The sequence below is a fragment of the Pan troglodytes genome, chromosome 1 (genome assembly GCF_028858775.2).
Source record: "Pan troglodytes isolate AG18354 chromosome 1, NHGRI_mPanTro3-v2.0_pri, whole genome shotgun sequence".
NCBI classification, from domain to species: Eukaryota; Metazoa; Chordata; class Mammalia; order Primates; family Hominidae; genus Pan; species Pan troglodytes.
Window position 1 is genome coordinate 93,724,852 of NC_072398.2, and position 12,875 is coordinate 93,737,726.

General features: G+C 37.1%; 1 protein-coding gene across 15 annotated transcripts in view; it reads left to right on the forward strand.

The window, feature by feature from the left end:
* ASH1L (ASH1 like histone lysine methyltransferase) overlaps positions 1-12,875 on the forward strand; it is a 228,048-nt gene that overhangs the window by 92,134 nt on the left and 123,039 nt on the right. For 9 of the 15 annotated variants that reach the window (XR_010157608.1, XR_010157609.1, XM_054672121.2 and 6 more), the window contains exons 4-5: positions 8,109-8,255; positions 10,812-10,913. Coding sequence is in view for 12 of the 15 variants with exons in the window: in XM_054672121.2 (XP_054528096.1) it covers positions 8,109-8,255; positions 10,812-10,913 (249 nt within the window). In the remaining 3 variants the exon portion in view is untranslated. The remainder of the gene's footprint in view (positions 1-8,108; positions 8,256-10,811; positions 10,914-12,875) is intronic. The other 6 variants (XR_010157610.1, XM_054672131.2, XM_054672135.2 and 3 more) reach the window with 1 other exon arrangement.

Consider the following 12,875-nt stretch of genomic DNA (forward strand, 5'->3'; position numbering starts at 1 on the left):
ACATGCCTGTAGTCCCAGCTACTCAGGAGGCTGAGGCACAAGAATCACTTGAACCCAGGAGGTGGAGATTGTAGTGAGCCGAGATTGCACCATTGCACTCCGGCCTGGGCAACAGAGCGAGACTCTGTCTCAGAAAAAAAAAAAAAAAAGGTAATTTCTGCTTTAAAGTTGATTTATAGTTTAGACATGTATACAAATAGTTATTGACAGTTTTTTTTGTTGTTTTTTTTGTTTTGTTTTGTTTTTTGAGACAGACTCGCTCTGTTGGCCAGGCTGGAGTGCAGTGGCACAATCTTGGCTTACTGCAACCTCCGCCTCCCAGGCTCAAGCAATTCTCCTGCCTCAGCCTCCTGAGTAGCTGGGATTACAGGTGTGCACCACCATGCCCAGCTAATTTTTGTATTTTTAGTAGAGACGGAGTTTCACCATGTTGACCAGGCTGGTCTCGAACTCCTGACCTATGGTGATCCACCCGCCTCGGCTTCCCAAAGTGCTGGGATTACAGGTGTGAGCCACCGCGCACAGCCTGACGGTTCTTAATATTGAGATACTTACAAGGCATTTTGGGGAGCAGAGAAGTGAGGGACTGACTTCAAAGGTCTTGGGAAGGAGGAGGGAGTTTTGAATTTAGCAGCGAAGAATAAGGTGTGACACATGTTTCTTACACTAGATATCAGCTTTGCAAGGGCATGGGGATGTGTTACTGTGCTTAGTTAAGTGTTAATGATTTGATATGGGACCCAAGAGATGGGACTGGAAAGATAGGCAGATCATAAAGTCCTCGTTTATATGAGACTCCCAAGAGTATAGAGTTTACTTTATAAGGTGTGAGAAGTTAAGGGTTTTAAGATGGGGAATAATTTGTTGAGATTACATTGACAGCAGTGTGATAGATGGATTAGTGAAAAGAGATCAGGTAGATCAGTTTGGAAACTGCTCCCACAAAATATTATGAGGCTCTTATTATGAGGCTCTGAGCCAAGGTAGAGATGATGTGATTAAGTGAAATGAGATATGCAAAAGGATAAGGTTGGAAATAGGTAATAAATTTGGATTTCAAGCCTGTTTTGTAGGACAGATGGATCTGTAGCTCAAAGGAGAGGTAAAACCTGAAGATAATTATAGATACTTTATTATTAAGGCTATGAGAAGGAATGACAATATTTATGGTGAATTCAGTGGGTTTCTCAAGTGAGTTTATAGTCAAGAGTGTCAAGTGGCTGGACGTGGTGGCTCACACCTGTAATCCCAGAACTTTGGGAGGCTGAGGCAGGCAGATCACCTGAGGTCGGGAGTTCAAGGCCAGCCTTACCAACATGACGAAACCCCATCTCTACTAAAAATACAAATAATAGCCGGACGTGGTGGCACATGCCTATAATCCCAGCTATTCAGGAGGCTGAGGCAGGAGAATTGCTTGAACCTGGGAGGTGGAGGTTGTGGTGAGCTGAGATCACGCCATTGCACTCCAGCCTGGGCAACGAGAGAAACTCCGTCTCAAAAAAAAAAATTAATTAATTAAAAAAAAGAGTGTCAAGTGTTATGGGAGATTGGTTAGGTAAGTACTGAAAGTAGATGATTGGCTTTGGCGGTTAGTTTGTCTTCCGTCTGAGAGCCATTTGTATAGTGGCAAATGTTAGATTTCTGGAGGCTGAGGAATGGAAGTTAGGAAATGCAGACAATTAAAATTCTTACACCTTTACATTTTGCTATTTTTTCCTCAGTGTTTTCTTTTGTAGCACTTCTGACTGGTTTATTATTTGCTTTTTCCTTACAATGACATTGTTATTCTATAGCATTCTGTTGAAGATGTAATTACATTTTCTCAATCTGTGATGTCAGGTTGCTTTTTGAAGTATAAAGGTTTAAGAAATGCATAATTACATATGATTTTTAAGTGATCTTCTCGGTCTTCAGTTGATTTTTTCCATATATAAATTTAAGGTAGATTCATTTTACATTTGGTATCATGTTAAAATGCTCCCAAAACTTCCTACTGTATAATAAGTATTACAATATTGTTGATCACCTTCAGGATATTATTATCCTGAAATGTCTCCCAGTGGTCCAAGCTGGGACAGTTTGAGCAACAAAATAAATATGAGAGGATTGGATTATAACCTAAAAAATAAAGTCAATATCTATAAATCCATGTTGATTTAAATAAATGATTGACTAAATAAATACTTGGCAGAAAAGAAGTAAATCTTCCTTACAGAAAAATTCCAAATAATATACGTAGAACACACTTTCAGGAGGTAGAACTTAATTTACCTCTTCTTGAATATGGACTGGACTGCTGACTTTTAAAGAACAGAGTATGAAGAGGGAAAAGCAGTAACTTTACAGTGAAGAGGCCTGGCAGACAGCACCTTAACCAAGTTCAAGGTTAACTTCACCAATGATAAGGCATGGTGATATCATGTACTCTCTGATAGAATGTGTTAAATCTAAGCAGAAAATAATAATAATAATAATAAAGGGCATTCTACAAATACTTGACCAGTACTAAAAAGTATCAAGGACCTGAAAAAACAAGGAAAGTCTGAGAAGCTTTTACAGAACAGAGAAGACTAAGGAGACATGACAACTAAATACAATGTGATATCCCAGATTGACAGTGAAAAAAGGACATGAGTGGAAAAAAATTGGCTAAATCTAAACAAAGTCTGGAATTTTGTTAATAGTATTATTCCAATATTAATTTCTTGGTTGTGACAAATGTACTGTAGTTATGTAAGATGTTAACATTGGGGGATGTTGGGTAAAGGACATACGAGTATTCTCTGTACTATCTTTGTAACTTTTATGTAAATCTAAATTTATTCCAGAATAATGAGTTTTTTTAATACAGCAGAATACAAATTGTTAAGTAAAACATATCTCAAACTGATAATTGATGAAATAAGAAATAAAGGTTATTTACTATTTGTATTGAGTGGATTCATCATAAGTGTTGGTTGGGGGTAAAACAGGCATATTTGATAAATCATGTTGATATAAATTTCAGGAAAAATAAATGAAACCAGATTAGGGACACTGGAATGTATAGCTTGGATCAAGGCATTTAACCCTTCTCTCCTTGTTTCAAAAATGGGGAATCAAACTGACTTATCACTTTGAGCATTTTTAAAGTAAACAAGTATATTCACTGTAAAATTAAATCTTATGAAGACTTAAAAGGAATAACAGCTATAATCACTTTTATAAATTATGTGCATATGGTAGTTAGCTTATTTTTCTAACATATACTGTTCTGTACTGTACAGACTAACAGCTATAAAATCAGCTTGATGCAAGTGAAATTACAGTAAAATTACACACTTAAGTAAGGCCAGGTTTCCTGGTTTCTCCCAATCCTGATAGTGATTCTATTTAATTTCTGTATGTATGTTAGGTAGACATGAAATAGGTCTCATGGGCAAGAGTTTCTGACTTGGATGAGCAAGAGTTTCTGACCTGGAATGTCAGTTATTTCATCCCTGTTTTTCAGCATATGTGACTCATGGCTGGCTACACATGACAGAACTTACAAACCTGGATTCTAAAATTGGCAGAGCAGTAGAATGGAGTATTTTCATTTAGCATTTATAGCTTACAAGTCATAGAACAAGCAGACAATGGAACATTATTGTAAATGATTTACTACATATAAATTATATACATTATTTGGTGCATTCAGTGATGATGAATATTTTGTCCTCCAAGAATAAGTGAGGCTTAAACCTTTTTTTTTGGAAAAAGTATATTCACTGTACAAGCATATAGATTGAAGCAAAGAATACTGAGTTTTCTCTTTAACTGAAGAGTATAAGCTTTGATCAGAATATACTGATTTCAAACAATTTCTCTAGTGCTGTTTATAAGACACACTTATGCAACAGTTAGAAGGAATAAGTTCAGATGTTCAGTAGCAGGGTGGGGTGACTATAGGTGACAGCACAATATTGTGTTTTTCAAAAATAGCTAGAAGAGAGGACTTGAAATGTTCCTGACACAGAAATCATAACTACGCAAGGTGATGGATACCCAAAATTCTCTGACCTGATTCTTATACATTCTATGCGTGTAACAAAATATCACATGTACCCCATAAATATGTACAACTATTATGTATCAATTTTAAAAAGATTTAAAACATGATAGAAAAAAGATATGCCTATAAAGGAAGTGTGAACCTACAGAGATGAAAGCAGAAAATTGTTTGTGGTGTGGTTAGTGCAGTTAGGGGAATTTCCAGAAGAATTCCATTTCAGTGAATGATGTCATTTGGGCATTATGAAAAATAGCCTAGTTAGAGAAAAAAACAGAGTTTTTGTTTTGTTTTGTTTTGTTTTTTTGAGACGGGGTCTCACTCTGTCGCCCAGGCTGGAGTACAGTGGTGCTATCTCGGCTCACTGCAAGCTCCGCCTCCCGGGTTCATGCCATTCTCCTGCCTCAGCCTCCCAAGTAGCTGGGACTACAGGTGCCCACCACCACGCCTGGCTAATTTTTTGTATTTTTAGTAGAGACGGGGTTTCACCGTGTTAGCCAAGATGGCCTCGATCTCCTGACCTCGTGATCTGCCTGCCTCGGCCTTCCAAAGTGCTGGGATTACAGACATGAGCCACAGCGCCCGGCCAAAACAGACTTTATAGCTTAAAAATCACCAGAACAGGCTCTGAGTCATACTCTCTTGTAGTGCATTTAGTTGGTGCATCAGATAAAATGTATTGCTTTCTGTATTTCCCACAATTGAAAACAGCTGTTTTTATTGTGGACCCAGCTTTTACCTTAGCATTCAGCTCATTCACAAGAAGGTTCCAAGGTGGCTATCAACTGTGAACCATACCAAAGATTCAGAACTTGAATCTGGGAACAAAAAAAATCTTGACCAGAAGTTCTCAAATAGTTTGATATTTTATGTTCATATTCCTTTACTATGGTAGCCATTTTTATTACAACCAATTTTGGTTTAGTCGTTGTTTAACACACATTCCCAAATAGCTTTGACTTATAAATAATGAAAGAAGAGAAATCTTTTTTAAAACTAAACTTTTGTAACAATTTAATTTTGGTGGGAAGGAACAATTTCAGTGTTAGAAACTTTTAAAGTAAATTATTTTAAAATCGATAATATCTTAGAACTGACTACTGCATAGCATTCTTCCAAATTAGCATACTTAATTTATTTTTCCGTAATTCACCCAAAGATATTTCTAGCATTGCAAACATCAAACATTCCACTCATATAAATGATTTCTTAGTTACTTGTGTCTTTAGTGTTGATCTCCAGAGTGTGACTAAAATTCATACTATATTAAGTTATAAAAGCTTTAATAGTGAACTTAGGCTAAAGAAACATATGTTTTGTCCAACCAACTATTGATTTAATATACTGTATTTTTTTTTTTGCTAATTTGTATTTGGCACCAGGGAAATTCCTTGTTTTTCTAGGCTAGGATGCTCAGGGCTTCAGTGAGTAGTTAGTTGAATCTTTATTCTCATGATTTCTTTGGGATGCCTCCACCACTGCAGACACTATTATCAGTGAGAATTTTATCTGTTCTGCTATCTTTGCCTGTTTTACTGTCTTCACACCCAGGCATCTGTAAAAGTAGCATTACTTTTATATCTTTGGTTTGTTTTAGTTCCTCCAGTGGAAATGTCAATCAAGATTTTTTGTGGCAAATCAATTTGAAAACAGGTTCTTGGTTTCTGCTCATTTTGTGTTTATTATAAAGATTTTCATAATCTTCTTTATGATCCAGTTATGTTCTTTTTTTACTTTTTCAACTTTGACAGTTTGTATCCCTGATTTCATCTTACAGTTTTGCTGTAAAAGCACTACCTTTCCCCTCTTGTTTAAATTGACAAAAATGTTTCTGTAAATCCTGTCTTTATCTTCAAAAGTTCATCAAATACTGGCCAAATAAAATCCAGAGAGTCTATAATTAAAATCACTTCCAAGGTTCCTTCACATTTGCAAGTTTGGTTTTAATTCTTAATTTTCTCTGTATTATTCCAATTTATGGTATTCTCTTTTTCTGTCTTCCTCTTTACTAGTAGTCTTCCTTGTTTACATGAGGGCCTTTATTTCCAACGGAAGAAAAACTATTTCCCTTAATAATCTACTTATATTTATTCTGAAATCCAATTTTATTTAGGTACTTTTTTTTTTTTTTTTTTGCAGCTTGCCTATAATTTCTACTACCTGCATTTATGTGTGTAGAATTTCTAAACATATTCTGAAGTTATCATCATCTGAGTGATGAGGCACACACAGTGGTGGTCTACGTAGTAATATTGTGAACTAAGGAATTCCTATTTGTAGTCTTTATTCACCTCTGAAATACTTATTCTGCTTTATAGTATTTTGAAATGAAAAATGATGGGAACTCTTTGATATCTACAATTGTGTTCTTTGTGTGTATGCTTTGAGGAAGTGTCAGATTTTCTTGAACTAGAATTCATATAAACCTCTTGTCCTTTGTGGAATGGGGAGCCTCCACACATCCTTCCAGGCAGATCTAAAATGGCCACTCTTGAGACATGAGCAAACATTTGTCACATGATGGAGACAGCAAGGAAAAGGGCTAAGTAGGGGAAGCAGAAAACTACTTTCTCCCTTGGGAAAAAACTGAGCAGAAAGCCAGACGTCTTCTGGTTCTGACTCATCTCTTGGGCATACTCTGCAAAAGCTATGGCGAAGAGTCATTGAATTAGAAGATTCACTCAGAGTAACTTTTTCCTACCCTGCAAGTACCTACCAGCCCTGGAGGTGCCTATATGAGTAGTACTTCTTAATTGGATTCACTCTATGTTTAAGGTAAATGCTTGATGTTAATAGGTTAGTTCTAGCTCCCTACTGGGTATAACTCACTGCTCTTCTTTCTATTATTATTATTATTATTATTATTATTATTATTATTATTAAGGCAAGGGTCTCACTGTCGCCCAGGATGGAGTGCAGTGGTGTGATCACAGCTTGCTGAAGCCTCTACCTCCTGGGCTCAAGCGATCTTCCCACTTCAGCCTCCCAAGTAACTGGGACTACAGGGTATGCACCACTATGCCCAGCTAATTTTTATTTTTTTTTGTAGAGACTGAGTTTCGCCATATTGTCCAGGCTAGTCTTGAACGCCTGAACTCAAGCAACCTGGCTACCTCGGCCTAGCAAAGTGCTGGGATTACAGGCATGAGTCCCCACACCTGCCTATGTAAAAATTCCATAATAAACCTAGGGACTCAATTAATATATAGTAGTCACTAATATTTATAAAACATTTTGAATTTTATAAAATTGTTTTTGGATTACATTATCTCATTTTGGGACTCACAACAATGCTGTAACTTAGCTTTATTAAACCAAAGTCCAGGCACATTTACTTCTATAGTTTCTCTCTAGTTTAATTTGTAGCAGAGCCAGGAGTCAAACCCAAGGATGCTTTACTCCATAGTCCATGTACTGAACACGATATCACACTCGACTCTGCTCTGCATTATGTTTTAGGTTTGGACACATACATATATATTGGTCTCTGTTGAATTGGACATACTAGTTCTCTGGGCATTATCTGGTTCTTTCTGGAAGCCCAACTGCAAATTGGCGTTTATAAAACAGTGTATTTCTGGCAATGTTACAGATGTTTGCAGATTTCATATGATTCCTACTGTTAGGCTAATTTTAACATACTTTGAACATCTTTTAACTGGTTGCTATTTCTTTTACATAAGTGATAGCATCACTTTCCAGTCTTAAACTTGGTTGCTTTATATCTTTAATGTTTTTTCAGTTATCCTCATCTTCTTACTGCCTCTGTGAGCACTGCTTTTAAGTGAAATAAGATGCTAGAGCTGATGATTACCAAGCGATAGAGATCTGTATCTCAAGGATACAACTTGATTCTTTTTAAATATGGAATATTGTTAAGAATAGCTCTGCTCTGTATGAACAGGGAATTCAAACTTTTAAAAATGAAAAATGAGAACCTTCCTGAATGAAATTTTACTCAAATCTCCTATTAAATCCTAAGAATAGGCTGCTGGCTTCCATTACTTTCAGGAAATGAAAAATGGCTTAGAAGCTAAGTGAGCTAAGTAAGCCATCTCTCTCTCAATTGTTTCAGTTTCTCAGGAATTGCTGCCAATAATGCTGCCAATAATGATCTCCATGGATCTGACCCCCATTCCATCTCCCACTGCCTCTGAAGCTCCAGATGTCACCAAAAGAAGGAGCTTTGAAGAAAGTGCTTGTACCCTCTTTTTACCCTCAGGTGGGTGAGGCCAGGCAGGGTGATTCTCAGGATATCCTGATTATCAAAGGTACAGTTGAAGCCTTCATCAAGACTTTCTTGAAGATGACCAAGAAATTCAGGAAACACTACCAAATAGCCTAAGAACTGAAGATGGAGCTCAAGAATGGATGGCACAAGTGCCACCTAAAATGTAGTGCATGATGATATACACGATGATTAGTAAGCTCCTTGAGGGCAGAGACCGTTACACCATTTGTAGACTTCTTCCCCATACCTTCACAATATCTAGCATAGTACCAAACATATAAACTATACTCACTTAATAAATGTTAGTTTATTACTGAGAGAAAAGACTATATAAAAAGTGCTCTTAGGGCTGGGCGCAGTGGCTCATGCCTATAATCCCAGCACTTTGGGAGGCTGAGGTGGGCGGATCACTTGAGGTAAGGAGTTTGACACCAGCCTGGCCAACATGATGGAACCCCGTCTCTACTAAAAATACAAAAAATTAGCTGGGCATGGTGGCCCATGCCTGTAATCCCAGCTACTCAGGAGGCTGAGGCAAGAGAAACACTTGAACCCGGGAGGCAGAGGTTTCAGTGAGCCAAGATTGCACCACTGCTCTCCAGCCTGGGAGACAGAGTCCGTCTCCCAAAAAAAAAAAAAAAAGCCCTCAAACCCCTCTTTTCTTAGTACTTAATCCACGATCAGGAATGGTGATACAGTTGACTATTATCTCAGGCTTCTTGGCCACTATTGTCTTCTGTCTTGACTATGTGTTGGGTAGGAAATATGTATCTGTCTGTATATTAAGTTTTCAGTATTAATACTTAAAGTTATGTCTTCACTGATGCCTGGGCTTTTTATTTCTTAGATGTTTCATTGCGACATTCAGTTATTTAGTGGAAATCTCTCATCTGAACCACACTCGAGGAGGATTTATTATACTGTCAGATATAAAAATCCGTCTTGTATCTGTTGTTAAGATTCAACAATAAACAATCTTGCTGCTTGAATAGGTCTACATCAGTCGTCATTGTGTTTCAGAAGTAGGATGTACTATCACATCAATTTTCTAAAAAAAAATTTAACGTGTTACTCTTGAATGACAGCATATAGTCTTACATCTTACCTGAGCAGTGCTTCCCATAGCCTGCTAAAAGACTATTTACAGCAATGTGATTTAAGATACTACTTAATTGAAACAAGGCTCATGGTCTATTTCTCTTAGAGAAAAGGAAACAGCAACTTAGCTCCATTCAGTTCTTCTGACTCTAAGTTTCCTTAGAGAATTAATCACATCTTCTTTTAGGAGTGAACTTTCATTTAGAGGCAGATCTTGAAAATCTTCAACTTTTTGATTTATTGTACCTTTTGCGGCTCCAGTTACATGTAAGTTTTTTTATTTGTAATTTTTTCCCATCAATAAGCATTTCAGATTACTAGTTTTTTGACAAACATGAGGTAGACATTCATTACCAACTCTTAATAGCTGGCATTTTAGATTATAAAGAATCCAATATAAGAATCAAGTATATTTTATTCAGGAAAATAATCTTACATCAACAACATACTTTTCTTTTGAGCTGGAGATGTAATATGCTCTATAGATTTGGGGTTTTGCTAAAAGCATGAAAGTTTTTGAAAGGAAATTGAGTTTCTTTGTCTTCATAAGCTTTTATGTATATAGCCAAGGATCCTTAAGTGTACAGCTTTAAAAGAAACTTACTGTATTTCATGGATAAATTAATTACCAGTTTTTCTAGAATTTGCAAAAGGAAGAAAAACATAGAATCTGAAAATAATTTCTATGAATTGGATAGGATGTGTGGGTTTAAGGTTTGAGGCTTTACTTTCTTTTTTTTGAGATGGAGTCTTGCTCTGTTGCCCAGGCTGCAGTGCAATGGCGCGATCTCGGCTCACTGCAACCTCTGCCTCCCAGGTTCAAGCGATTCTCCTGCCTCAGCCTCTCGAGTAGCTGGGATTACAGGCATGTGCCACCATGCCTGGCTAATTTTTGTATTCTTAGTAGAGGCAGGGTTTCACCATGTTGGCCAGGCTGGTCTCAAACTCTTGACCTTGTGATCCACCCGCCTCGGCCTCCCAAAGTACTGGGATTACAGGCGTGAGCCACTGCGCTGGGCCCTCACATCAACTTTTTAATAAATTATATTGTAAATTTTGTCAGTTTATATGATGAATTTTAATCAATAATCCAGAACAGATTTGGTTAAAATATTATTAGTAATTTGTATCAATATTTTAAATAATGTTTTAGGCTAGTAACACATGAAAACTAAATCATATGTTGTTTATTCTTCCATTAAAATTAGTTTTTCCTCTGGTAATGTAACAGGAGAACTTATGTATATAAGATCTGTGAAATTCTGACAACAACATATAGTGTGGTTTGTCCTCTGCTTATTTTCCTCCTAATATCAGGTTACAAGTCATATTATTACAGGGGATGACAGTGGCAGCAACTAAACTGTAACAAGTTCTAACAAAAGATGGTTTCACATTATTTTTGAAGTTGAATTTTCCTATGATTTCTATCTTTTTCTCTTTCTCCAGGCTCCCAGCCAACCTCTGATAAACCCTCCCAGCGGCCATCAGAGAGCACAAATTGTAGCCCTACCCGGAAAAGGTCTTCATCTGAGAGTACTTCTTCAACAGGCTAGTGCTATTTGTTTTACCAGATTTTCAAGATAGTTTCCCATTTGTTATTTGTGAATAAGGAGTTACAATATTGTAGAAAAAATAATGGGGACTGTATCATATATGGTATTTTATTTTTCCATTCAAAGGAGTTGAAACAATAGACTTGGTATTTGAGAATCAGTAATGTACATTGAAACAATATAGTAGTCTTCCCCTTTACAAAGCTGAATTAAAGTAAAAGTGTGTGTTGGGAATAATAGGGGAATGTGGATTGTAGCTGTTTAATAAAGATTTAGATACATATAAAATTGCTTAAGGCCGGGCGCTGTGGCTTACGCCTGTAATCCCAACACTTTGGGAGGCTGAGGTGGGTGGATCACCTGAGATCAGGAGTTCGAGACCACCCTGTTCAACATGGTGAAACCCCGTCTGTACTAAAAATACAAAAACTAGCCAGGCATGGTGGCGTGCGCCTGTAATCCCAGCTACTTGGGAGGCTGAGGCAGGAGAATCTCTTGAACCTGGGAGGCGGAGGTTGCAGTGAGCGGAGATCACTGCTTTCCAGCCTGGGTGACAGAGTGAGACTCCGTCTGAAAAAAAAAAAATTGTTTAGTAAACTAGTAATTTCCAAAGTAGCATTCAGAAATCTCTAGGGATATGCAAAATAGAGTTCATGAGGAGAACCTCTATTAATAGTTATTTTTAAACTTCTTAATTGCTAATGTTTATATATTTACAACCTGTTAATACATACAACATATTTGTATAATTTATACAGAAATTTAGGGTATGCTTTCAATTTTCTTTTTATGGATAGTTTGTGTGTTTACCAAAAAAAAAAAAAAAAAAAGAGAGAGGATGATTTATACCTGTTTTCTGCCTTTTCCTGATGGTTGAAGTGTAAGAAATACTTTTTTTTAATGTATTAATTTTACTGAGAGAGATGGAGAGTGATAGATTCATTCCAGATAGTGAGGAATATATTAAAGAGAATTTAGAGTGTTCAGGAAAATAAATAAAAAAGCCAGTGTGGTCAGACTAAAGACGGTTGGTTGGTTGGTTGGTTGGTTGGTTTTGAGATGAGTCCCACTCTGTTGCCCAGGCTGGAGTACAGTGGTGCAATCTCGGCTCACTGCAACCACTGACTCCTGGGTTCAAGTGATTCTCTTGCCTCAGCCTCCTGAGTAGCTGGAATTACAGGTGCCCACCATGATACCCGGCTAATATTTTTGTATTTTTAGTAGAGACTAAAATTCACCATGTTGGCCAGGCTGGTCTCGAACTCCTGACCTCAGATTATCTGCCCGCCTCAGCCTCCGAAAGTGCTGGGATTACAGGCGTGAGCCACCGCACCCAGCCAAAGATGATTTTTTAATATGAGGCTGGAAACGTAGTAGAGAAGAGCCTTAAACACAGTTGGAAGTTGTGGAAACGTAAACAAGGAAGTGACATTATCTCCTGCCTTTCTTATCTCTAGGTCTTTGAAGAAGTAGAAGGCCTTTCAAATTGTATCAATATGGTATTTGTTGAATTTAGTTGATGATTATCTTTAGAAGCTCTTTGTTAGTCCAGTTGTCTGCTTGGCAGCAAGTGATAGTTGTGTCTCTTTTGGTGCTTTGTTTTTATACTACCATGGAGAGACTTTTGTACTCTAACAAGAAGTGACTTAATTTCTCTGATGTTTACCTAGACCAGGGTAAGGAAACTCAGCCTATGGGCCAAATGCAGTCCAAGTCCTGTTTTTGTGTAGCCCTCAAGCTAAGAATTATTTTTAGGTTTTTAAAGGCTTGGGGGGAAAAGATGAAGAATAATATGAGGTAAGCATTATATATGTCCTCAAAAGCCTAAAATATTTACTCTCTGGCCTTTTACAGAAAAAGTTCATCAACCCCTGAACAAATGAATGAGATTTTGATAAGGGACATATCAGTGTTGAAAATCACCAAAATATTTTACTTTTGTAAACAAAAGAAATAT